Source organism: Pholis gunnellus (genome assembly GCF_910591455.1).
Source record: "Pholis gunnellus genome assembly, chromosome: 8".
Lineage (NCBI taxonomy): Eukaryota > Metazoa > Chordata > Actinopteri > Perciformes > Pholidae > Pholis > Pholis gunnellus.
In genome coordinates, this window is record NC_136534.1 from 3,858,970 (window position 1) to 3,886,826 (window position 27,857).

Genomic DNA, 27,857 nt, shown 5'->3' on the forward strand with positions numbered 1-27,857 from the left:
AAAATCCTTTTCCTGGCTGGTCAGGGCTGCTAGCTGTGGGGTCGTTTCTTACTGTCCAGTTTGTTCAGAAATGTCCTTCTTGAGAAAAGCGTTCCCAGTAACTCCGCCACTAAATCCGTTTCTCCTCCTTCCGCCATTTCATATTAAAAAAACAAAGCTAGGTAAAATGTCTTTCAAATATTTCCACTTGAACTCTGTCTGCTACAAAGCTCTGCTAGCAATCATGTTTCGCGGGCACATAGTCACGTGCCCGCCCACTGACCAATCACAGCACACTCTGCACCTTGCTGGCAGAGAGGCATCTGGACTCTGAGCTGACGTAACTAGGCCTGCAAACTGCTCTGGTGGGGCCATGAATCCCAAACTAAAGATCTGATTGGTCGAATCAATAATATCGTCCCCATTCAATTTAAACTGCACGTGGCAGCACTGGGTGAGTCTGCAGGCTGGGGCCTCTCTTCTTACTAGAGACACAGAGGTGAAATCTGATTGGATAAAAGCTCAACTTAAAACAAGCTGCACTGGAAGCAGAGCAACTGAGGAGCACAGTAGCTGTGCAATGAGAAAATAAGATAATGGGAAAAATATTTTTATAAATTATAATACATATAAGAAAAAATTAAATGTATTTAAGAAAAAATATTAAATTATAAAATAGCTATAACTTTGTGATTCTGTTTAGGCCAGCAGAGAAGGCTTTGCAGGCCCTGACGGCCCGCCACTGTACAAAGGCAATAAAGTAGGCCATGAATGTGAGATATGAGTGAACAGTTCATTACATTTCCTCCGCAGCATAGAGGAGTTTGGTTTATGGCGTTTTGCAGGTTACACTCGTTGTCTTCTCAGTACATTGTGTTTGCACGCTGTCAGAGAATAATGCAATGAACAGCATGTTGAGCACCACCGATGATGTTGACTGTCTCTATGTTTGTCTTTGTCTCTTCTGACAGGGATCCTTCATGGAGCCGGCCTGTGGCAGCTCCCTAAACAACTGTACCTGCCTACAGAGGAGAAGTCCTCTCAGGCCCCAAACAGCCACCTTAAATATGTCTGGTATGAAACCCCTGGCCGTCCCGAGCCATTCGTCCTCTCCGCAGGCTCCTCCTTCACTTTTGTCCAGCTATTCGTTAGAAGTGGGACATGTGTTCTCGCCTTTGCTTTCCTTGGAGTCTCTCCAGGATCGGCTGTTCTGTTTCTCCCTCTTACCTCTCATCCTTTTTGCTTGTCTTGTTTTTAAAAAAAGAAGAAGAAAGAACTTGGACGGTTCATTACCTACTTTCCCCCCAAAAAAGACTGGAAAAATGTTTGACCTTGATCCCACACATGGTAGCCAGCCTGCCCTCCCTGTTCTCATCGAGTCATGTTAAAAGGTTTTTATAAGCACTCTGCCAAAGCCGCCGGCTAGAACTGATTCTTGTTGTTTAACTGTGAGTCTGTCCAGAGATGTTTCCCAGTGCCATCGGATGGAGGAACACCTTCCCTCTTGTGCAGGAGGTTGCTGGTTGTGCCAAGCAGAAGGTTACTGTTGGGTCTTGCGTTGTAAAAAAAGAATATGGCAGTGGTATCGAGAGCACTGCATCAGAACTGAGTGTTTCAACTCAACAGCACTTAATATTATCATAAAAATGTACAAGAGGCCTGTCTCTCCAGAAGGTTATCAGCAGCTGAAGAAAACATGCATTTATGGCATTTTTTTAATGATTTCTCCGCAATTTAGTTTGGTTCAATAGCTATCAAACATTTACTTCTAATAGCAGTCTGTGTTGACTGTCAACTGCCATGACGAAAAAAGGCCACATTCTAGATACGTTTCTTTAGGACATTCCACTTGAGTTGTCATCACCCGAGGGGTCAGCAGCATGTCGTGCTCATGTTAGAGGAAGACCAAAAAAAACACATGAATGCTGAGATAATGCTCCCCTGGGCTTTTTATTCATGCTGCATTGCAGTCAAACTGGTTTCCATCAGGCATCCGTCAATTATTGTTACTACTACAGGTAGCCCAGACACTGGAGGGGTCAGCCCGTATGAGCTGAGTAACACTGAACAGAACCAAACTGTCCCTACTTGTGGCTGCTTCCACATCTGCGCCGCAATTTGAGCACCTGCCTTCCAAAGTAAACACGCTGTCAGAGAAACATGACTGAAGACTGCAGGTCCCGCCGCACACATATTCCCCCATCCAACATGTGTGTAACAGGAACCGCTGCAGAGAACGTGTAGAAATGTAAATTACAGGATGTACAGAGACGCGTGTTTGTGTGTGTTGAGGTGAGTCGGGGCACCTTGTGTGGTCTCGTGTTGATCGGGGAAAGTGTATAGCTAGAGGTGTGTGTGTGTGTGTGTGTGTGTGTGTGTGTGTGTGTGTGTGTGTGTGTGTGTGTGTGTGTGTGTGTGTGTGTGTGTGTGTGTGTGTGTGTGTGTGTGTGTGTGTGTGTGTGTGTGTGTGTGTGCGTGTGCACACATAATCCATGCATGCAGGAGAAGTCTTGTGTGTGTGGGATTGCGGCTTGTAGTACAAGTGTTGATGAAGCATAAAACTACCTAGCCTTAGTTTTACGTGTTATGTGAAGTTGGAATTCAGCGTAATGTGTCATAACTTGTCCTCGCTGGCTCTCTGCTCCACAGGAAGATGCTCCAGTCTCTGGGGCGGCCGGAGCTCCACATGGCCCTGGAGGTGACCATCGTGAGCGGCTCGGGCCAGGAGCACACCGGCTGTCTTCTCCTCACCTCCGAAGTGCTGTTCGTGGTCAGCCTCAGCGAGGACACCCAGCAGCAGGCCTTCCCCATCACAGAGGTAACTGACAGCAGTCGGGAAGAAAAAGAAAGATCTTAGCTGTGTGTTGCTGTGAAGTAAGAGCTCCAACCTCCTGTCCCTCTCAGGTGGAGTGTCAGCAGGAGCCGGGGCAGCAGGGCCAGCTCACCCTCACCTTGCAGCAGCAGACAGTAGCCAGCGACACAGAGGTGAGACTCTCTGAGTAATGGAGCTGCACAGGGGCCACATGGTGCAAATCAAAGAGGAGTTATACAGTGTTTAATTGATGCACTGTTCATACAGGCTCATTGTTGAAACAGTATGTACCACATCTACCTTTAAAGGGGAGAGAGGCTATATAGTAGGGACAGTATTTTTCTGAATACAAATATTTAAATTATTTGTAACACTTTTTGCATCTTGACAGCAGTCTGTGTGCTAAAATGACTGAACCTTATTCTCCGTTATGTTTGGAACTCTCTTGGACTTTGGCTTAATGTACAACATACAAATGTTTAAGAGGCCGTGACCTCAGACCTCAACTGATCAGTTGCTGATTGCACCCTAAAATGATTCTTAACCATGACTAGTTCAGTTATTTTCACTAATTATTTTCTGCCTGCTTTGATATTAATAAGCTGCTGTAGTTTTTGATTTGCATGAGAAAACGCTCCATCGTGTGTCCTTGACGGCTCATTATTGGACACCACCCACATCAGATTTAAACTCCATCAGGACCAATGTAGTCATCTGATCAGTCTGTCTCCCCCCTCAGGGTGACGGTGTTCGGGAGCGTCTGTCAGAGCAGCAGTACCGGCGGTTAGTGGACTATGTGACGCGGGCCTCCGAGTTCATTTCCCCCTCCGCCGCCTCTCTCCAGCAGCAGCTCCCGGTGACGCTCGCGGAGCCGCCGCCCTCCGTGACCAAGTCTTACCGCTACCTGGTAGATCCCGCCTTCGCCAAGGTGTTTGTCAGCAAGTTCACCATGGTAAAGAATAAAGCCTTACGCATCGGATTCCACTAATACACAGGAACACACGTCTGTGGATTTATGCTACAAACAAAATTTAAAATAAGCCTTAAAATTACACTCTACTCTGAAAAGATAACTACACATTTATGCAAAAGATATCTGTTGAGGTGAAATAAGAATTTATTTTTATTAAAGTAAGTCATTCATGCCTTAGGGATGTAGAGAAAATTCTTGCATTTGAAAGATATATTTTTACAGATACAAACAAGCTCATCACATGAGAAACTCAGAGGTATGAGAATCCGTTTGAATCTTAGAAACACATGTAAGTTAAGACATTTCACCGAGCACATCCTATAGTAAACACTAAAACCAACAAAGAGTTGTGTCCACTTAAACCTCCTCGGACCAACTGTGTTTCCTCTTCAGACTTTAAATCGGGGCTCTTTCAGTCCGTGTGAAACCGCCGCAGTGTTGCAGATGGAAACGCGCAGTACACAACTAATCTGTTACATTTCCATCAAACCGCTGCACAATGTTTCACTCTGCAGAACAAGCTCTGTGTTTACATTCTCCATGTAGTGACTGTGTCTCGTGCCAATGTTAAGTGCAATATTACATACATGTTGATGGACGCTAGAGAAACCAGCTGTCAACCAAAATGTTAGTTTTTTATAGATGATGTAACATGCTTGTTGACAATAACTGTTCGTTGTAACCTTACGTGGCTGCAAACATGTTATTGTTGCCTTTTATATTGTTGCACCACTGAGCTCTGTCTGATGCCTTTAATGTATGGATATGGATAATATATTAATAGAGAATCATTTTAATAAAAATATAAAAAATGATGAAGTGTTGTGCCTTTACTGTGTACAATGTAAGAGGGAAATTAAGTGTGAATCTGGCAAATATGAATGTGGACACCTGTGCAGCCCGGTTTACTTCTAGTCAAGTGAGATCTCCACAGAACACTAACAGATGTGGGAGTGGGTCTTTATGTACGGAGGCCCTGAGAAGCAAAGGAAACAGGTGATCCGTTTTCTAAGTCAGATATAAATTGTTTGTGTTGCAGAAGTCACAGCTGCTTTGGCATGCTATTCATGCTGGAATGAAATGTAACATCCTGAAACAGCACAACTTATTGTCCATCGTATCACGTGGAAGATTTTTACAACAACCGAATGCCTGCCAAAAAACCATCATCATGCACTCCATCAGCTGCAGCAGAAGTTGATGTTTGCCAGCAGCAGACTAACTAAACAATTTAGAAAAAGGCAGCAAGCACGAATTCAGAAAGCTGCAGGACACAAAACACACAACACTGGAACAGTTTAGCAGCAATTCATAAGAAAAGCAGAATGCCACTTCGGAGAGAGCAGACAACGGTGCATTCACATGCTTCAGACGGCCCCGAGTTGGGAAGTCGTTCTTTGGACATCGGTGTGTTCAGGAGCTGCAGGTCGAAATGTGGAATCAACATGGACGCTAAAAAGTAGATGAGTGGTATTTAAAGCTGTTTTTGAGTTCTTCTTCCAACTTGAATTTTCCTAGTCAAACTCATTTTAGTGATTATTCCGATAAAACATAAATGCAGCACAAATGCCCTATCTGACAATGTTAATGAAAGTGAAACATAATGAGAAAGGTCTCTTCTCGCCCTGTAAATGTTGATTTGTCAATATTCAATAAAGCTTTTATTCAATAAAGCTTCAAAAATAAATAAAGCAGCTACCTGCTGGACAAATCAACATTTACAGGGCGAGAAGAGACCTTTCTCAACTCAGTGCCAAAGCGGTCGTGGGTTCTGCTGAACTGTCTGTTCTTCCCCAGACCGCCTAACGGCACTGACTCTTTTAATAATAAACAGTACCGGCCTTTTCTCACTAGTTTGCATGTTTATGCTTATGTTAAGCACTTTGAATTGCCCTTGTGTCTAGAATGTGTTGTAGAATGTGCTAAATAGATACAGTTCCCATCCCTTACCTTTTAAACTGTTGTAATACTCATTTTGGCCACAAGATGCTGACATTCACCACTACCCCACCATCTAAATAGGAATAAAAGCGTTCATGTTTTCTTTCAGGTGAATTTTAATTTGTCCATTTGTCTAAATGCAAGGTACATATTGTTAGCACGTTATGTCAATTTAAACTCACCTGGAGGAAAACGATGCTTTTAGTCACATTGTGTAGCAGTGCACATCAGCCTCTTGTAGCCAAAATGAGTATTATAACCACAAAGACCCTATTCCTCACCTGTGCTACAGTCATAAACAGGGTGGAAAACAATTTAGATCACATTTATAAAATAGATCAGATCTCTTTGTCACACAGGGTTCAAACTATTCTTACATCATGTGTAAACCCAGCCTCAGACCTCGACCTCATCAAGACATCAGTAACAGCTGTGCTCTTAGTTTTCACTCGTGGCACTCCGATAACGGCGTTCAGGCACCGCCGTCATCCGTCTTGTGTCAAAGCTGGGCAGCATGAAGTCACTTCTTCACACTTTGGTTTCATATCACGGTTGCAGAAACATGAGAGCCAGTTATGTCTGAGTGGCAAGTAACTGCTTTGTTATTTGTTACTAAATGTGTTATTTCACTCTTTGTTTACCATCATATCTGTTACACTGTTCACTGTGTAACAGATAATAAAGAGTACAGTATAGTAAATCATTCAAATATTATATCATAGTGTGTCAAAGTTCATTGATACAATAGAAGATGATGTGAAGAAAGCCGTTCATCCTCAGTTCTGGTTTGGAAACGAAACTCTGGACTCAGTCTGTGGAAACACAAGAAGAGAATGTCAGAAACACGTACGGGACAATTTAGGGAACAGCACTTCGAGTGGTCGGAAGATTAGAAAGGCGCTGTGTGTAAGTCCTACTATACTGAGATACCGTTATGACTTTCACTGTTGGGCGGTATTGGTTGATCTGGTTTAACTGAATTTTTCAGTAGCTTAACTCTTTTATTTATCAAGTCCACACGAGCTAAATGTGCCCAATCATTTCTGCTGTGCCATGAAATAAAACAGTACAACAGCACCATACATGGACGTGTGTGTGTAGCCGAGAGAAGCACTTCTGTATGACCGTGGCCTAAAATGCTCCGTCATCTTCTGAAGATGCTGATAAGGACCCGTTCTAGATCATGTCAGTTACCTCCTCTCTCATCCCATTGTTTGTCTGTGTGAATACAAGTTGACGCCACCTGTACTCATTGTGACTGTGTTGTGAGTCCATCTGCAGATGTGAAACTTACAGAAAGACAAGACTAGACCCGATACGATATATAGACATTGCCACCACACAAGCTTGTGTTTACTTGATGGAAAGGTGGCAGCGGGTCAGGACGGAGAGAAAGTGATCCAGAGGGAGTTTAATTATTCTGATTTATTTATAATGTTATTGCTATGGGAGTAAGGTGCATGATTGTCCATGGATGTTAGAGTTAAGTATGTATTGTGGTAGCTCAGCTTGCTACATTCTCTCCAGCTTCCTTTAAGAAGCTGGTAGCTTGCTCAACACCGCAAAGTTTTATAACATTCAGTTCTATGACATTTAAAAGCCTATAGGCTCTAGCTTTATAATGATTCAATGTTTTTGCTAGGACCATAATCATCATTATGGTCATGTTACGGTTTTGTTCTAACTCCTGTACAGAACATTACCAGCTAATGGACAAGCTGAAGTTGCTCTTTTGGTCAGACTTCTTCATAATGAGACAGTTCGGACATATGGAAGGGTTTGGCGTCGACTGTGGGAACGGCTAAAAGTCATTTCAGTGTTTTGATTTCCTTCATTTAGTCTGACTGGTAGCAGAGAGTAGTTAAAGTGCTGGACATGGGAATTTGACTGAGCCTGGGAGACAAATGGGGGGGGGGGGGGGGGTACCTGAGGCCGTGGAGAACGAGGCTCCCAGCTGACTCTGTCTCCTCAGCAGCACCTCTTCTCTCTTCAGAGCCGCTAAGGACTTGGAGTAGGACCACGACAACTGAGGGAAGAACGTTGTTAGAAAAATGGCTCAATCTGGCCAGTGATTCCAAAATTCCCACTCAAGAGTTATGCTAAAAGACCTAACAATTGCACTCAAAAGTTATTTATCACATAATATACACATCAAAATGTCAAAAATGTGTTGTTTTGTCATTTAAACATTTTAGAAATACAATTGAGTTGGTTGTCACATGACGATTCAGACTCCTCCGACGTTAAATGAAGCTGAATGAGTGGAGGATGTGAAATGGCTACAAGGTCCTAAAACAGTCAAGAGGCTGAAAAGTTGTCGGATTCTGCTTTTTGGTGGTCCAAGGTCACTGTGACCTCACAAAACACGTCACATGCTAATTATGTAAATTTCACATAAATGTCTCACAGGATAAAGTCATGACATTTTGGACGCACATGGATGTAAATTGCACTGATTGGAGGAAAACGCTTGGTTCCTTTCATATAATACGTACACACATTTGTAGGAACATCAGACTGCTCCTTACCTGTTGTGTGGGAATCGGCAGCTCTCTGCTCTGTGCCCTCGACTGTTTTTTTACACTTCTTCCCTCTTGTCCTTCTACATCATCTTCCTCCTCTCCAAGACTGGACTCCGGCCTCTCCAGCTCTTCCTGAACAAGAGAGGCCAGACTGAATTAGTACTTTCTTTTTCTCAACACTATTGCAGTAGTATTCAAGGTTGTTATCCCTCAGTATGGACCGTTTTCTCACCTGAGCTCTCCTCTCCTCCTCGCTCTCCTCCTCCTCCTCTCTCCTCTGTCTCCGTACTCTGGCCCTGTGTTTGACCCGTTTCTCCTGCAGTAGAGGAAGAAGTTTTCCCTCTTGGACACTGCTGCTCAGCTCTTGAAACTCAGGCCAGAACTTCAGCAACGCACTGAACACTGACATCTACATACAGAGAGAAAAGGCACACACATGCAGACTACATACTGGAAGGAAATACAACACAAACCACACTCTTAGACACACACACACACTACCTGTGCCTCTCTGAAGATGTAAGGACCCAGTTCGTGGCGTCTCTCCAGAACCTGCTGTGCCTGTTCAGGAGGGATGTCTATCTGCAGAGCCGGGGGCATGGAAGAGTTGATGAAACAGTTAATGATGGTGGAGACCTTCTGCTGGACAGTGGCCTCATCGCTGTGGGAGTGACAGAGGTCCTGCACAGGAAGAGAGGAGAACATAAATGTGTGGTGGGAAATATTTGGATGTTCCAAATGCTCCTGAAATGTTTGGATTATCACTGCATGTTGTTTCTTACTATACACAATGGGATATTACGTCAACGTTTTCCTGTTTTTGTAAATTCACATGAGAGATTAGTGTGTCTCCACTGTACTACTCTCACTGGTTTGAAGTCGGTTCAAGTGATGTTGCATACCTCTGAGCACCAATCAGGATTTAGCAACATTTAAATCAATACAAAATCTAATGACAGTTTGGGTTTGTTTGCTTATGTTTCCAGGTCACTGTTAAACAAACCTGATCAAATCACACTCACATAGTCCTGATGAAGCCGATTGGTTGACGTTATGAGTGGTAGCTTGGTTGCCTATTTTGTCATGAATACGTTACAGAGAACTACATCTCTTTTTTTTGTAGACGAGTTTTCAGGGGTCTTGAGGTTAAGTGTAAAGATACCATCAGCGAGCAGCAGATCTTAACACCCACACACACATTTTAAGACACAAAAAACACTTAAAATAACAAAAGCCCATGTGCAATGCATGCTGGTATATGTAGGCATGGAGAGCCAGAGAACTCGGTCAATATAGCACACACTGAGGAATTCATTGCTTCAATTGACATTTACCATCAACACTGATTGGACAACCACAGAAAAGGCGGCAAATTCCCCTTTTTATTCCAAAAGTTCACGTTGACATTACATTACAATGTAATGTCTAATGTAATGTATGTATGTACTGCACTGAAAAGTCCATTGTGACCAGGAGGTTTAAAGTTTCCACATTACGTTTTAAACTAAGACTGAAGGTGAGCACAGAGAAACTTTCCCCCTTCAGCGGATGAATGTGAGAGCAAACTCTACACAGTGTCCAAGTAAAGTAACAATAAACACATTTTTAATAGAGGGGGACTTAAATTACTCCTTCTATTATTTTTGGATTTCCTTTCATAGTTAATATGGAATGGCATACACCAAAGAGTCCCAGCATGAGAACCACATCGTCCTCCTCTACCTTGTATCTCTGCACCTCCAGCCAGAAGAGCACATCGTTTTCCAGGAAGTCTCCTTTCAGAGAGACAAAGTGCTGGAACTGTATACAGGCGGCAGGGTTGAGAAGGATCCGTCGAAACAGCAGGATCTCTTTGGAGGAACTCATCCACAAGCCTCCGGCCTGCAGCGACACACAGCAGAGGAATGGTATGTTTGAAAGCACACGGTTCCCTCAGGGATAGATCAAATAGATATAACGACCTCCTTGTGTGTTAACAGTAGAACAAAACCTTGTGTGCACAGTGGATATAGTACAGTGTGCTCCTGAACAACAGCCCTAAAGATGATCTGTGACCTATGAGCTACAGTCTTAGCTCACAGAAAACTGAGATAATGATGCTCACCTTTATTCAGTAAACCTGCTCTTTGCCAGTGATGAGATAATGATCATAAAGACAATAATCATAATTATGTATGGAAAACTCCTTCCTGTAATCATCCTGCTTGAAATGTGAAATGTACATGTTTTATATCTGTGTTCTGCTGTAGAGAATGAAATGAGAGGACGGCATCAGAGCTGCATGGAAAACACTCCAAACACTATTAAAGGAAGGTTAGTAATGCTGATGCTTTAATCTTATTTATCCTGGATCCAATTTGGGAAAACTAACCACAAGGCCAAAATGGTGTTTGACAAAGCCAGTGCTCGAAGCCAAGTCGTGAACTAAATCACACATGCTTTCAGGCCAGGAAATGCCTTATTTCTCTCCACTGAAAATATCCAGCTTCCCCGGAGGATTTCTGCTTACCTTCCAGGCTTCTCTCCTCGCTCTGCGTCGATGGTAGACGCGTTGGGACAGTCTGTCCGCTGCTTGGGGCTACCACACACAGAAACACACGACTCAAAAGTCAGAAAGTGAATAAACTAGGATTAACAGAGACACTGAACACCTCTCAAACCTGTCTGTTCTGCACTCTGCTGCTCTTTGTCACTGGCTGTAACTAAAGCTCTCTCTCCTCTTTTTCCTTTAACCTTGCCTCTGTCTTTATTTCCTCTGACCTTATTCATCCAATCGCCTCTTGGAGATATCTTTGCCTCTCTGATGTCAACTGTCTCCCATCGTCGTTTCCACCGATCCATGTAACGCTAAACTATGTCTGCATCTGATTACTTAATGAGAGGATCTGTGTAACCAAACATGGTAAACTCGCTAACGTAATGAGACAGCGCAGTGGAATCTGTGGTTTATGCGTTACCACCTGATGAGGCAACCTGAGAAAGCTACTGGACAGCGACTGCGTTTAGTGGTTTCTTACATAGCAGAGCCACTAATGTGCTCTTATCGCTCTCCTCGCTCAAGGCCATTACACAACAGGAATCTATTGTTTTATTAGGAACAGACAGACGTGTAAAGTAAGATGGGACAAAGCAATTTACCAGAGAGATATTAATTATTGATGCAACACAAGGCCAAAACTTAATATCGTGTTTGTGCAATCCATACTAAAACTGAAGTATAGGTAATGGGACTATTCAGTAACTTCCTAAACAGTAACTCTGCTGGTTTCCTGGAAACTGCTCAGAGCCAAGAATCAGTCCGGCATATAAACCCCTGTAAAACCGCAACATGTCATTTTTAAAGTCTGGTTTTTGTACGGATTACAAACGAGATGTAACAAGTTCATTAGTGAGCTGCCGGTAGACAGATTTTCTTATGGACAGAGCCATGCTAGCCGTTTACAGTCTTTATGCTAAGCTAAGCTACTTGACTGTGGCAATACGTTGAATAGACAGACATGGGAGTGGTAACAATACTATCACGTCAAACTATTTCTTGACGAGTTGTGCTGCTGTTCACCTTTGGTTGGTGTTTCAGTCGCTGTGTGAACTCAGCTGTGCACAGGAACAGAGGCAGCCACTTCTTCTCAATGTGACTCCTGATGACGTCCTGGATCTCCCCAACGACTGGGTTAGAGAGACATTCGAGCTTAAGACGCTCCAGTCCACCTGCCAGATGCAATATCTACACACACACACACACACACACACACACACACACACACACACACAGTAAAAGCTAAGTGAAAGATACAGTAGAGGCTGATGCTTGTGTGTGTGTGTGTTAGATATGAATGCTAAATGTCTCACAACATGAAAAACATATGAGGACACACTCAGGAAAGAGAACTTCCCACAGTGGGAAACCCGACTGAAAACTCCTCTCCTTCCTGACTCCTGCTGTGCTCTTCATCATTCCCACAATCCCTCTGTTCCCTTCATCTCCCCTGTATGCTTTCTGTCCACAGACATCAATCTGGCCATGTCTCCCCATTTATAACACACACACGCACGCACGCACGCACACACAAAATGAGAAACAGTCGTGCCATTGGAGTGGGAGTCAGTAGATGAAAGGAGGCCAATCTGTGACTGGATGACTGAGTGATTGAAAGAGTGAAGGGCCAACGCAGTAAAGCTGTCAGTCTCTCTACATCGCTCACGCAGACGAGAACCAACACTGAGATGTGAGAGAGCGGCAGCCAGAGTTAGAAGCACTAGATTGCCTTGCCTTTCGACTTGTTCTTGTGTATATCGCTCTAATGTTACAATCATTATTTTGATGGTATTTATGAGATGAGGGTGAAAAATGACAAAGGCCATGCACCAGAGTTGAAGTCATGTCAATAAACAGGCTATACTGAATGTCTCTCTCTTAACCCAGTGTGCTTCAAGAACAATCAGGGTTCTTCAACGGCCATTACTTTGATATTCCCAACCAAGAATGTTAGAGTAGCTCAGCTAATTTAAATAGTATAGTATTACACATTTGAAATAGTTAAATGTAATTCATAAATGGTTCAAATGTTCAAGTGGTAGTAGTACAATTGCAATTGAACAAACGGAGACGGACCAAAGGTTGGGAAGCATTCTGCCACTGTCCTATGACACATGAAATACACTCTTTTCTGTGAATGTATAATAAATACTACAAAGCAAACATCTCTGGCGTCCCGAAAGAGAAAGATCAGGCTCACTGCTCAGTGTCCCATCTACTCACTCTAGCTCTACACAGCATGCCCTCCTGCAGTAATCCTAGAATCCAGAAACCAAATCCCAGACTATAAATGTCAGGAGAGATTTCATCCCACTGTCATTGTTACCGGAGCAAGTCTTTTTTTTTGTCTTTCTGTATCCAAACCACACTCTTCTTCTACTCCTTTTAACCCTGACCACGTTCTCTCATTCCCCGTTTTCCCACCGACACCCCGCTGTCAGAGCTGTCAGCATGACATCTGCAGGATGCCCGAGAAGGGAGATGGGGAATTGTGTGAGAGCCGCAGCGGCCTCTGTTTATCAAATCTGAATGTTGAGCTGGAGCTCACATCCCATCTTGGGATTGTCATGTCATGAGCACCACGTTGCTGCCGCCGTCTCTAATGCTTTCCCAGAAAGTTGACAATAATCCAATATCAATGTAGATTTGACAACACAAAAACGGGTTTCCCAATAAAATTGAACATATTCTTTCAACCATGTGACCGACTGACGTACGTTATTCTGTTGCTCTGTTGTGGCCGGGCTGTCGGAGCCAAAGAAGTAGGTCCTGGTGAGATATTTGGTCGTAATGTGAGACCATTTCTCCTGTCTGACAGCCTTGTCTGTGAGAGGAGTCCTCCTGTACTGCTCCAGATCCAGCCAGCATGTCAGATGGATACTGAGCGGAAACACACATGTTCAGAACAACCATGTTACTTTTTAATAAAAAACTTCAGGGCATTGTATACATCCTCCAAACAATACACTTTCTGTCCATTTTCATACTGCCTTAATTTCATTTTAATGTGACTATGGTGCACATTTGCAAGTCAGGTACATATGTAGGTAGAGTGGGGGACTTAAGTCTGAACAGAGGACAATCATCTCATATACAAACTATGTGGTTTACAGCTCACCTGGCATCCTGATTCTGTAGGAAGGACATAAAGTGTCCGATTTCGTGGCGGTTGCAAAGTAAGGAATCTAGACGGTAGCCTTGGTAATTTGGAGACACTCTGGACCAAGAGTCAGGCGCCTGGGGGCCCTTTGAGAAGGGAGTAGACAGTGAAATGGGAGAGGGAAATAGTGTGGACTGCTCCACCTTTAGAGAAGACACAGCAGCAGAAGGTGGAAAAGAAAGTGACTGAGAAGGTGAGAAAAATGAAATATAATCAGTGTAAAACTCTGAGCTGGGATATTTGCACATCACCTACTGCCTCTTAAAGTCACTGCAGTATGACACCATTGTAAATAGCACATTCAGGCCAAGTGATATACTCTTGGGGCAGTGGATAACCAACACTGTTACTAAGCAATGCATAAATAGTGGATGGAGGCCATTTTCACATTGGTAACATTAGCTGTTTATTGGCTATTAACTGAGAACTAACATTTGATAAATCTGTGGAACACCGTGGATGCTGGCTGACCTGTTTCAGTCGGCGCTCCTCGTACAGACTCTGGAGTTCCCTGTACTCCTGACTGTCGATGCAACGCACCTCCTCCTGCACACACACCTGGATGCACACCAAACACACATTAAGCCAATTAGAGCTGAATTAGTATTCAATCATTAATGAGGTAAAAAGAAAATGATGTATTTTCAGGCAGAAATGCTAAAATGTTATGGTCCCAGAGAATGTGCTGCTTCTCTTGGTTTCTTGCATTATATCACTTTTATTACATTACAGTTTTGGGATTTTTTTATAGACCAAATAATTACTTGAGAAAGTATCCCGTAGATTAATCAAGGTGGAAAATGATCTTTAGTTGCACAGAAACTCTTGTGAGAAACCTGAGACCCAAAGTAATGACTCAAATCAATTTGATCTTTACAATATTCTTAGATGCACCAACAATCAACATTATTAGACATCCTCTTTCCTTAGGGGTTAGATGCCTGCGTAGCTGGTCCAGCAAACCCGGTGAACTTAAAGGAAACCCACTTCCTCCAGATCAATTAGAGGTGAATGAAACTGTGGTTACCTTCTGGAAGGACTCTTTGTCCCTGCTGACAAGCAGCGTCCACGGCTCCAGCAGGATGTTCAGTGCGTGCTCCTCAACCTTGTCAAACAGCTCCTCAAAGGCGGGCATCATTTGGTCGTACACCTCCCTTCTGATCTCCTCACTGACACCAATGCTCCTCCTGGCAGAGCTGGAGAGGTAGGTGGAGTAGAAGAGCTGAGGAGAAGAGAAGAGATCATAAAAGTCTCGTCACTTCAGAAACATTTCTCCTCACAGTCATCACTTCCATCGCCACCATTTTTCGGCACTCTCATACTCAATATTCACTCTCATCACGGCTGCCATCACACCACATAAACGTCAGTCATTTCACCCTCTTGGCCACAGCGCCACGGAAAGACCATCTAAATATCATTCCTTTAGTGAACTAAAGGTTAAGTGAAGGAAAATCGATTTCACTGTGAGGTATTATTCTGGACCAGACCGCTCAGCTGTCCTCCAGCGGTCCAGCTGTAGCCAGACAGGGTGGTTCTGGGTGACTGGACTGGACTGGCGCTGGGGGGGTCTGACTCGCTTGTTTTATGGGCGTTTAAATGAGAGAGGGCAGAGAGGAGAACAGGAGTGTCAGGCCAAGAGAGCATGCAAACAGGAGCAGGTGTGTGTGTACTTGTGTGTAACAGGGAACAGGGAGGGGGACAGATATACTCAAGCTCTGTTTCTTTGTCTTTTAAGGACTTTGTATTTTATTACTGGTGGACTCTGCCACTTGAATTTATCGTGATTTATGATTCTTCCTGGCGTCCTTTCTAAAAGAAGCTTCTTTATCTCTGTATGAAGGGTCTTCATTTGAGTTTTAAATTAGCTATAACTTTTAATTTTGTATTTATTGAAATGGGTTTGATGTTGAACAGATGGTTTTGGCAGGAACATTTAATCTAATAAAATATCATGGAATCATGAACAGATTAATGTCTGGAATAGTGTGCTGCTATTTTTTGGGCAAATGGAAAGTGAATTTGAGAGAAATGAAAACCCTACCGACACACCGAGGTACTGAGCCTGGACTCAACTCTGAGTAGAGACATCTTATCAAATCCACTTCGTCTCAAACTGATATTACAAAAAAATACACATCCTGTCACACCACATACCGCCTAACAATTTCACACAACACAAAATAAAAGTAAATCTTGTTTTGTTGACAAAGAATGCTTCCTTCTCCTCTATTTTAAATGTTATAATATTGATTTGCTCATGCTTCCAAAGTGCAGGGTTGGTGACGGTGTTAAATAGCTGACGTAAGCTAATATCACACTTCCTTGACATATGTGGACTTCACATATTGTGTTTAGAGCAACCAGTAGATAACAGATTAGTATTTCTTCATAAGTTAGTTGGTGTGAGATGAAGCACAAACACCTAAAGGTCAGGTTGCTCTGCTGACCTGTGCCTCACTCTGGACTCGGTAGGGGTCCAGTCCGTCCTGATAGAACAGCTCATGGTAGTGCTGCAGGTCAGTCCAAAGGTTAACGGCATTCCCCCACAGCTGTGACAGAAAATAAGAACCTCAGTAACTGTCATCATGGTCTCTGTCTATCACATCAAATCAAAGATTTGATTGCGCCACAATATGATGATAATTACATTTGAATGTGATGCAACATGCAAACAGCCCAGTCGCTGCTGCTGTACCTGGTTTCCTGATTGTTCACAGAAGTTTGTGAAGTATAAGCCGGCACACGATTCAACAGAAAGAGCCTGCAACATCGTCTTCATTCTTCTGCTGCCCAGTAACTGACTTCTGCTAGAATATAACTGGTGAAACACAGAAGGGAAATCTTTTTAAAAAATCAACACAATCATTTATTTAAAAAAGGTAATAAGCAGTAATTATTTTTCATTTTTGCATAGTGGAACAATTTACCATTTAGCCACTGCAATGCAAAGCAATAGTGAAGAATTACCATAACAATTCACCAGTGTCCACGGTAACGTATTCATTTATTGTTTTGTCCAACCAACAGTCCAAACCCCTAAAGTGCTCGATGTATAACGGTATAAAACAGGGAAATGCAGCAAATCTTCATCAAGAATTTAGAAATGAACGTTTGTTACATTTTAGCTTAATAAATGACTTACAGTATAATGAACCTGATTTTCCATCATTAATCAACTAATCGTTTTGGCTACACTTAAAGCTATAGCATCAAACATGCTTTAAGGAACAGACAATTAACTGCATGCCAGGCGGTGATCCCACCTGCAGACACTGGAAAATACAAGTTGGACAACCCGGACAGTCAGAGCTCCATTGCTGCTGGTCTCTATGATTTTGCTCCATTCACATGTTGCTTCAGAGGATTCTCTTTTTATGCACCGAGTGGCATCATGTCCTAATGCTCCTACCCGCGTGTGGACAGCATGGGGGTACTGGGGCAGGCAGGTGTCCGAGCAGAGAGCCATAGAGCCGTGGTGGGGCTGTGTGTCTGACTGGGGCCGAACACACCACTCTGTCCACAGCTCTGGATGAGGGGAGTCATCGCGGTCTTCATGAACCCACTGGGACGTCCAGAACCGAGGAACCCTGTCGAGAAAGAGGAGAGGGAGTAACCAAGGACATTTATATCATATATATATATATATATATATATATATATATATATATATATATATATATATATATATATTCACACTATGAGAATTAACTATATATGTAAAATGACTGAACAGCATGTGCTATATCCAGCTTCTGGGGGATATAACTCACATATGTAAAATGTAAAGTAGCAAGCCATATAGATGGACACACAAAATGAATACAAAGACTGCGCACAAACATGCAAATTCAGTATCTATGATTAACATCAGGGAACATGACTACTGTGAATTGTGAATCTCACCAGTAGTAGAGCAGAGACTCGGTGAGGAAGGGCAGAACTGAGCGCAGTTTCTCCTCCGTCCAGCAGGGGGAGGTAGTCAGCCCCAGTCTGGAGAGCAGCTCCACATTGAGACTGCTCTGGCTGCTGCTCAGCAGGTACCGCCTCCTCATCAGGACCAAGTACCTGATAAATACATAAATTACTTTTGGGGTTTTTATAGCTGCAGCTGCCATCCAAAACATTCTGAGTTTAATATCAAACGGAGGCATTTATATCAACAGTAAACAGACCAAAGTTGAGCTCACCAGAATAACAAGAAGTGAGTTGGATCATGTTGTTTACCTGTTCTTCCGCTCTCTGTTCTGTGTAGCATTCAGCCTCGCTATATCTATCCAGAGATTGAGCAGTTTCTCCCCCGGCGTTCCTCGCAAAAAGTCCTTCAACTCATCCAAGTCTGGTCTATTGTCACAGCAACAGGTGCCATGGCAACAAATGTCAAGGATATTTTCCTGGTCTGGTGTGCCTCCACTCCCCACTCTCCTATTCTTCTTAAACCACTCTGTCTTTTCTTCTGCCCGACTGCACCTCTTGCCCTCTTGAACTTTCTCTTTTTTCCCTTCCAACCTTTCTGTGCCCTCGTCAGCCGAACGCAGGCGAACCTTCCAATCACAGGCTCTGTCTTCACTGGTACAATCTGTCTGGTCTCCAGACTTACTGAAACAGTCGGACAGGTTTGCCTGGCTCTGACCATCCATCACGTACAGTGCATTGTTAAGCACCTGTTGGACCACTTTGGCTGACAGGTCCTCCAGCTCAGGAGACTCATCATGTTGGCGACTAGACTCTTGTTGCTCCTCTGAGTTTCCAGCTGAGGGCTCTGTGAAGGAGAGGCTCCACTCTGTTTGTGGGCTCTGGGGTTTCTCACATTCAAGGTTGGACGAAGAGGAAAAGTGCCATGGGTTCCCTGGCTCAGAACAGCTGGAGAAACATCTGGCTGATTCACTGCCTTTTGTGTTGATATGTTCCTTCAGTCCAGAGGGTTGACATGTGACGTTGTGCGTCCCCAAAGAGCCTAAACAGTAAGGAAAGAAAGAACATAAGGATCCTTATTTCAGACTTAGACTGAAGAAATAGAACAAATACAGTAAACATACATGTGTAAATACAAATTCACAATTATATACCTTGTTTTGCAGAACTGTTCTCTTGTGAATGCGAGCATGGTAGGCCCTTCAGTGGTTTGTTAGTTTCCTCGTTACATTGGGAGGGAAAACGCAGCTGTGGGGCTGACCGGGTGGGTCGACCTGAACTGGCTTTCCTCCTCTGGATACAGAAGATTGTGTTCTTCTGAAACAACAGCTTGGATAGTCTGGGGAACACCACCATAATAGAATACACAATGTGTTTTTTTCCAAATGCATTCTTCATATTATGTGATAAAGTCACAGCTGACTGATACAAATCTTTAAAATCCTGGTTAGTAAACAACGATTTGTCAGGTTATAACAGCAAAGCTAACAGAGAAGGCAGCAAGAAAGAAGCAGCATGAGACCACTGCATGGAACTCATAACAATTGAATGAGTAAAACTGAACACTATGTTTAGTAATAATATAAAAACATGTTATAGTAATAACAATGTAAACATAAATAAGATCAAAATCAATGCAGAAAATAGGCAGTAAAACATGTGTTTTGTATATGTAGAAGGTCCAAATACTAATTGTACCTGTATTCATTGTAGCAATCACTTTGAAGGAAAAAGGGAAGTCTCTCTTTCATGATCCACTGAACTCCTTGCTGTCTGTCCAGGCACTGCAACGGTCAGGGAGACATATTCCTCAAGTCAGTGCTCCAAATCTACATCGAGGACTTTCTGCTTATCTTCAGAACCAAATATATACTTACACAGATAGGGTAATGGTTGTCTACTGGGGGGGTTCTGGCCAGTGCTGCAGGGTCACCAGTAAGTAGTTGTGATCTGTGTAGACCTGATTGGATTCTTCTGGAAACAAACTCAGCCGCTCCATCCGCTACTTCAAACTGCCCGGTCTCCTGGTTGTACAACAGAGGTGTCTCTGGGAAAGACTGGAGAAAAAAAAGATGCAAGGGTGGAGTGCTGGGCGGTATGACCAAACATGTGTATCATGGTATTTTTAAAGATTCTAGCGGTTTCACGGTATTTTTGTTTTTTCCTTGCCTTTGTTTTTATATAGGTTTATAATGGCTTACTCTGTCAGGAGTACATAGAATATAAAAACATTTGAATGTCATCATGTATAAAGGCTTTGATTACTAGAGGGTTTACTTGTTTGTTCGTATAATGTTGGGATAGTATGTCGCCCCGGTCAGACGTTCCTTGAATCCAGTGTTTTAATCATTGCTCTGAGTCTATTCGACTGTCTGTAGCGGGACCATGTCCTTGCAGAGCTGGATCGTTATTGCGTTCGTAATGTCGCTCCACCGCTTGCTGTTCTTGTCATCTGCAGCGCCTCGAGCAAATGCCTCTTCAAGTGATGTCTGACCCTTTGGTTTCACTGTTTCACTCGCGTTAACGTTACCGGTTGACGACCGTAATCACACTCTTGGTGTTCCAACATGTTTTCTGCTGAGGTGATGGAGAAAGTTGCTCGTGTTACCACGAGCGGCAACAACAGTGGCTCGACACACTTTGCAATATAGTCTTTTGGACGTCGGACTTTTTAAAACCAAAACACTTCCAAACAGCAGACACAGCTCCTCTACTGAGCACAGACTCTATCGGTGCATCTCCGGTCTGTCTTTGTTCCTCCTGCATCGCTCTGTTCTGTTCTTTACTGTAACGTTACTGTAGCGACGGCGCCTCTCCAGCTGTTAGCAGACTGTTGTGCTAGCTGGCTAGCTAGCTGTACCCACTACCCAGCATCCCGTTCGGTGATGCTGGGTACAGCTGGGATAAACTAATTGTTTATGTGTCACAAACTGTTGTCGTGGTGTTTTGCCCTGTTAAAGAGCGTTAGTTGTGGGTTATTACTTGTGTTATAAAGTTAGAACCATGATTCGCAGTCCCTCAATACACTTAAGACAGCTAGCTCCGACCGTAGCGCCCCCAGCGGCGAACAATATATTTAGCTGCCAGTTGAAGAGAGACCGCAGTCGTTTCGGCGATGCACCGGTATGACGATGTGAAACATGTATATCATACGGGAAATTAAAAACAGTATACCAGGGTGTACAAGTTTTGTCAAACAAATAAAAAATGCTACATCTATACACCAGAAGTACTTTACCGGCAAATGTAAGAACTCATTGAAGTAGTGAGCCAATAGATCATCGGATGCCAGGGAGTTCTCCTGCATGGAGACAAAGAACAAATCATTAGTTCTCTCGTCCATTGAACGAGGCAAAATATTCACATTTTAACTGCTGTTACAGAAGTTATGAAATGTCAATAATCGAAACTAATACTCACTAAGTTGTCAGCCGTAAGATCAGGAAAATCTTAAAAACAGAGTAAAAGTTTAGTTACCAAACCAAGACCAGCTCCAAAAATGATTAGAAGTTCTGCTCTTACCTGTTGAAATGAGCCCACTCATTGTTCACTTCTGAAAATGCAAATGACTGTACGGTATTTTTCAAACTGTCGAGCCAGATCAGCCACAAAGCTCTGTTAATTACCGACACTGCCGGTTGCTATGGCAGTGGACTCATTTTCAAAACACGGGGCGGTAAAAGTTTAACTAGAGAAGGGCCGGAAGTTACAAATACAAGTTGGTTTCTTCTTACAAATTAAGACCCCAAAAATGACTCTTTTCTAAAGTATTTACAGGATTAACTTTCCTATTAAAAATCACTTACATGTAGTAAAAGAAAGTTTAATAAAAGAAAGTCAGTTATTGCAGTTAAGACAAGGTCATACCACTAGATGGCACCAAACACCGTCAAAAGAAAGATTCTACAACGAATTCATTTTTACAGATTACAATAGAGACAATAGTCCAAAAAAGAACAATACATTCACAAAAGAGACAGATAAAAAAAATCTAATTTATTTTAAAACTGCTTTGAAAACACATTGGTAAAAGCTGAAAATTCCTGAGGAAGTCCCAAAACATATATACAGTGAATCAATGTGTATGGAAAAAGTATATCAACAGCAAGATTCAGTCATTGTTCTGCTGGTGAGATTTCCTTCACATTCATAATTAAAAACACAAGAACTGTGTTGAAAAAACAGTAAATACAGTACAAAAAGACATTGAAGGTACAGAAGTTGATCTCATGTACTAGCTACAGATCACTTTCCTTGTTGCTATGCCTCGTGCTCACCATTAGACATACAAAATGTAAGTGACCTTGGCATAACAATCAAAAACACAGCTGACTCTCAGCTCATAGTCGCCTAACGTTTCGCTTGCTCTGTGCGCTTCCAGGAAGTAGTATGTCCTTCTTGCGTCGGCCCACAGACTGGTTGCCACACTCTCTAGAGCCGTGGAAAGCACACAAGCAGGCTGTGCAAAAGCGGAAATCACAGTCTGCTCTGCTGCACACGCCCTCCTGTTTCACTGAGTGACACTTCGCGGGATGCTGACATCGAGGGCACGGCTTGAGGCACTCATCGTTGAAGAGGGTTTGGGCAACCTGGCAAAGAAAATTGAAATCACTTAAAATAAAGGTTTTATGTTAACTTTCCCAGAGCAGTTCCTTCAGTAAGATCAATTAGATCCCCAATCATCCTCCGCTAAACAGCAATGAATGCAAACTAATATATCCAAATATTACATATAAACTATTATCTATAGTTTCAAACTCACTTCCAGAAATTTATCTCGCTTGCTGCTGCTGCCTGAATTCAAGGCGCTGTGCTGTGATGGGGTTAAAGTGCTGTTTCCTGACTGTGGGGTGCAGAAGCGGGACGTCCTAGACTGGGCCTGAACCGTCTTGAGGGCCGACCTCTTGGGCAGAGTGAGTCTAGTCTCTGCGTCAGGGACATGGACGGCACCACCGAGCTGTAAGACATCACCACAAACTTAACTCATTTCAACTTTTAGCCGCTGTTGGTTGATATTCATATCGACAATTCAAATGTTACTTTATACTGAATGACAGACAGAAATCTGCTGTTGTACTGGTCTCTAAAAGATACTTTTTACAAGGCTGACCATCAGTATCATAGCCAATGTTTTTAGAAAAGACCCGGTTGAGAAAGACAACAGAAAGCAACAGAACCGTGAGTAACGCCCAGATATTGATATCAGACCCATTTGACATTGGCCAGCCATCAGCAATAGTGGCTAATATGGCAAACCTCTTACCTCAAGAGCAGCCTCCACTTCACTCAGGTAGTTTCTTCTCTTAAAACTAGCTCGCTTGTCTTGTTTGATGATTTCATTCCATTTCTTGCACACCTGACCACACCTGCCCAATACAAACAATTGCATGCATGAGACCAATATTCCCAGCCTTCATTGCACATTAAATAAAGGTTGTGTCAATGAATGTCCGTAAAAACCTAGCTTTTTGAATAACAATCAGGCTTTAAGTTAAGTACAAAAAGGGTCCTATACTTTAACATATCTTTGCTGTTCAAAGGTTAAAGCAAAGTCAGGGAGGTTAGGTTAATAGACGTAGGTGACGGTTTTGGAGGTGTCAAAATTTCCATGTCATACAAATTTGTATTTCTATTTTATATATAGTATCCATGATATGCTGTATGAATTCTACAGGATTTTGTAGAGTTATATGCATGTATGTATGCATTCATATACTAATCTATAACTTAAATGCTGCCACCACAAGTCATCATAATCAGTTTAATGAATGATAAACTGGGAATCAAACAGCTTAACCTTTGAGAAGAAAACAGGCATACAGTAGATGCATCAAAAATATGAAAGCTAATACAATTTTACATTGTGTATGACAAACGACAGCTAAATGTGTTGAAAACATGAACTGCTTACATGTAGATGCTCTCAGAGGTCAGGTGGCTGAAGATGACAGACAGGATGTGCCTGAGGTTCCTCTTCCTCAGCTCTGTGAGCATGTCCACCTTCCTCAGGCCCATCTTCCTGCCGATCAGCCCTGCCAGCGGCATGGTGGTCCTGAACGTCACAGGGGTCACAGCCAGTGCTGCGGTGGACTTCAGCTGCTCCTTTAGGCTTGGACTTTGGCCAGCAGACATGTGGGCTTTCAGTTGGCACATAGCATGAATCAGCTGTAGAGCCGGAGTCAGAGAGAGATTGACAGGGGGTGTCCAGAGAGGAGTCACATCCAGATTAACAGGAGCTGTGTTAAGGGGCGTCATGTTTTCTGGCCTGGCTGTAGTTGATCTTAGTGGGGTAGCATCTTCTTGTCTTGCAGAGGCCAAACTATCAGATGTCATGCCATTACTACATTTAGCAGAAAGGGCGCTGCGAGGGGTGGCACTGCGATCAAAAACCTCATCTTCTGTAGAAAGGCTGTGGCGAACATGTCCGTGCTTTCTCTCTGCTGGGTCTTCCTCGGACTGAGAGCCCCCTTCTTTAAGCGTTGAAAGCTTATGTTGACGCTGCAACCAGGAGCGCCGCTTTGCCTCTGTGAGATTTGGGGTTTCACAGTTTCCTCTGGAGGCTGAGAGGAGCAGCTCCAGGAATGAGCCGTCATGGTCCACTGAGGAGTCTTGGGATTTATCAAGGGCCAAGGAACTAAAACCACTGTCCTCACACCTGTTCCAGAGTTAGAAGGTGGTTAGTAGAACAACATGTTTTGAGATAGATAGATCGATAGATAGATATACACACACACATATATATAACATTTCTTTAGTCAGCAGGGAAAATGTACCAAATTTTGAAATTGTCAAAATAAAAAGCACGTACCTGGTACATTTGGGTGTGCGTGAGGATGATGGTGTGTACAAGACACTTGAGCTGTCATACTGGTTATTTGTCACACTGCTGACTGGTGATTGAGAGGTTTCCTGAGATGGAGCAGGCAGGGATTTGATAAAGCATGGAGTCTCAATATCAATTTGATCAGAGGCAGAAATGCTCTCGTTGAAATCTGCATCAGAGAGAGACGCTCTTCTCTCGAAACTGGGAAGGTAACCGGAGTGTAGTTTGCCATCTTCAAGAGTCGAGGTCCTCATCTGCGTGAAATGGAGGCGGCGTTTCCTACCAGATAGCTGCAGGTCCTGCTCCAATTTTAAAGCTTCTAGAGAGTCAAACGATGCATTGAGCCAGTGTTCAGACCTGACACTGATGGAAGATTCAGTCCTTCTGGCGCACGGTGATCTTGTGTCGTTAGCTTTGACATCTGTGGCGGGTTTACACATGGGAAGTCTGTGTCGCATCGGGGCATCTCTTTTGTTCAGTTTAGGAGTTTCACACCAGCTGACCCCTTGAGGCCGCTGGATACCTCTGTGGTCTTTGCCCAAATATCCAACCGGTTCTCTGGTCCTCTCCTTGGGTGTGACAGAAAGCCAGATGTTCTCTTTAGGCGTTTCACTGAATTCTACTGGAGACAAAGAGCGACAGGTGTCCACTCCACAGATGCTCTGTGGGCTGTGGAATAAACCCGAGTATCCGCTGTCAGAGCAGTCATAACAGTGCTGGCCTTTGCAGCTCTCGAGGTAGACGTTTGATTCAGGAGTGCACTGCATTTTCCTCCTCCTGTGTGCACTTTGTGTCCAATAAACAGTATTCCCCAAGTAGATGTCAACTGACCTGCACACAACAAAAAGGTAGTGAGTGAACCCAAAGACAACCAAGCAGCATAACTGTGCCTGTCTGGTAACTGTCTAGTTTATTCAAGCTAACTGACACGTTGCCTGTGTTTGCCAGGTCTAACCGTGTTGTAATTAGATGTTGTCATGTTGGACTCACATTGTGATAAGAGATGAGTGATTAAAAAAAAAAAAAGACGTGGAAAGTATCTATCTCGTGTTCAGCGTTTACACTCTAAGTTTATTAAACACAAATTGTCAAAGACAGTCAGCTAGTTCAACACCAAACATTCGCTGCTGTTTCATCAACGTTGCTACGCGAGGGCGTGTTTTAGATTTAAATCCCCCGTCGCGTGCTCTCTGTGATGCCGCTATAAAGTGAGCTGTAGCCGCCAAAACCAACAGCTGAGCCCGACTGGCTGCACACCGCCGATAGCTCAGACAAGGGTCATGTGTGTCACTTTATCTCCTCTTACGTCTGATAACGTCCAATAAATAGCGGTTGGTAATTGCGCTCGTTCTGCGTGCCCTGACCAGAGGCACAAAATAAACAATGCTACCTTGCACAAAAAGCGCAATTGTTAAAATGCACTTGAAAATGGATGCAGAATTCAGAGTTAACTGCATTCAAGACCTAAAAAAAAAATCAAATCGTATTCTTACATAACATTAAGACTCCCTCAAGTCCCACATACAACTGTTAGAGCAATTTGCATGACGTGAAAACACCTGTGTCAATTAACTAAGTTAACTCGTGCATTGGGGATTGATATACCTCAACTGTTGCGTATCGTTACATTTGTCTGTGTAATGTCGACCACGTTGATAATGTTACAAACTCAACATACGCATAAACACATAGTGTCAAAGAGTTATTAGGTTCGTTTTTAATTAATTCAATCTACCCGTCCAAATAAATTACCCGTTTATCCTTGCGGGTAAATAATGTTAAGTTACACCCAGTAATGAACACTAACTTACATTCAACATTGTGTGACAAACTGACAAGTTATCACTAACTAGCTACGTTAGCCTCCTAAAACCACAACCACTGCTAGGTAACGGTAGTGGCTTCCCAGACACACGACGCTAACTAGCTAGATAGTCGTGTATTGCATTATTTAGCATTAATCATAGAATTATAACAAAAATACTTACCTCTTCACAAAACGTGGCTAATGCACAGGTCGTTCTCGTCCGGCTCAGTTCTAGGCCTCAGCTTGTGCCTTTCGTCGCTGTTTGCTTGCTACATGTTCATCATCCACCAGCCGCGTTTTCAAATTTGGAGCCAACTGTGGAATGTGTTACGTGTTTCCGCTTGGGAGTGCAACTTCCTTCCGCGTGTGGTTACCATAGTAACAGTCGAAAGTTTAGTCAAAGTGGCCAAACAAGCAGCAGGTAAAGCTATTCATTTAACTGTAATAGCATTAAGATAAGTTAACATTACGTTTATAATCTACGAGAAACACCGGCATTTTCTTAATGAATGTGTTGTCTTGATTTATCGGTAATTCCAAAAACTGGAATAACTCACGTTATTTCATCACATTTTGTAGAGCTTTAGCTCAACGCTATCTAAATGTACTGAGCTAATAAGTTAGGTTCATTTTGGGTCTGCTATAAACAAAACCACATTGTTTGACAGAATAACTGAGTAACGTTAAACCGTGTTAATCTCCTCAGGTATGAGCGAAGAGGAGACTTTCTATCGAAACCAGTCCGCCGCCGCTGACTACGGCGGGAAGGTCCCCGTGGAGCACCTGGACTATGGCTACATTGAAAAATGCAAAGACGTAAAATACCTGGAGATGATCTGGAGAGTACTCAGGTAAGAGTCACATAACTGAGCTTCAGGGTGTGAAGAAGATAGAAATTGATTTTGTATGTTAATCAAATATTCTATTTTATATTGCTGGTGAGCTTTTCTCCACTAAGATCATTCTTTCATCCTAGAAAATGAACATACAGTATTGTAAATAGATTACATAGGCCTAGTACCAACACAAAAAGAGCACATCGTGACATAATAACATTTAGGAATTTGGGTTTTCAGAAAATAACGTTTTACTTTGTGTTCAGGTCCGGCGATGAGGGCATTTATCCTCATCTGATTGACTTCTGTGAGAGTCACTTGGAGAAACTGGACCCCAGGAGCCGAGCTCTCAGGAAGGAAACCCCTGTGGCCACAGCAGCCAGCCTCTCCAATGATGAGTGGAGCCAAATTGTTGAAGAGTTGAAGGCATGCAACACATCTTAGATTTACTTATTTTTTTAAAATCAATCCTGATTTATGAGTCATTTTGATATAAAATACTTTGTTACTTACAGACGTGGCAAGAAGAAACCAAAAAGACGGAGACTTCACT

General features: G+C 43.0%; 3 protein-coding genes across 4 annotated transcripts in view; 1 reads left to right on the plus strand and 2 right to left on the minus strand.

Annotated features, from left to right (window-relative positions):
* vps13b (vacuolar protein sorting 13 homolog B) overlaps window positions 1–4,561 on the plus strand; it is a 339,886-nt gene extending 335,325 nt beyond the window's left edge. For both annotated transcript variants that reach the window (XM_079164264.1, XM_079164265.1), the window contains exons 65-68: window positions 951–1,053; window positions 2,629–2,797; window positions 2,884–2,964; window positions 3,531–4,561. In XM_079164264.1, coding sequence (XP_079020390.1) covers window positions 951–1,053; window positions 2,629–2,797; window positions 2,884–2,964; window positions 3,531–3,779 — 602 coding nt within the window. In that variant the 3' untranslated portion in view covers window positions 3,780–4,561. The remainder of the gene's footprint in view (window positions 1–950; window positions 1,054–2,628; window positions 2,798–2,883; window positions 2,965–3,530) is intronic.
* Window positions 4,562–6,512: 1,951 nt separating this feature from the next.
* rgs22 (regulator of G protein signaling 22) lies at window positions 6,513–21,145 on the minus strand (the record flags this gene model as incomplete). The annotated part of the gene is made up of 21 exons (XM_079165389.1): window positions 6,513–6,517; window positions 7,632–7,731; window positions 8,234–8,359; window positions 8,460–8,636; window positions 8,729–8,908; window positions 9,950–10,108; window positions 10,737–10,805; window positions 11,787–11,951; window positions 13,481–13,643; window positions 13,882–14,066; window positions 14,395–14,481; window positions 14,951–15,145; window positions 16,374–16,475; window positions 16,622–16,744; window positions 17,336–17,513; window positions 17,830–17,991; window positions 18,151–18,880; window positions 19,068–19,177; window positions 19,537–19,622; window positions 19,716–19,895; window positions 21,077–21,145. 21 exons carry the CDS (start codon window positions 21,143–21,145, stop codon window positions 6,513–6,515), a joined length of 3,351 nt encoding a protein of 1,116 aa, XP_079021515.1.
* A 668-nt stretch (window positions 21,146–21,813) lies between these two features.
* Window positions 21,814–25,468, minus strand: fbxo43 (F-box protein 43). The gene is made up of 5 exons (XM_079163973.1): window positions 24,647–25,468; window positions 23,750–24,493; window positions 23,102–23,204; window positions 22,601–22,795; window positions 21,814–22,427 (listed from the first exon to the last, which is right to left on the minus strand). Exons 1-5 carry the CDS (start codon window positions 25,426–25,428, stop codon window positions 22,179–22,181), a joined length of 2,073 nt encoding a protein of 690 aa, XP_079020099.1. The 5' UTR covers window positions 25,429–25,468; the 3' UTR covers window positions 21,814–22,178.
* Window positions 25,469–27,857: the final 2,389 nt, after the last annotated feature.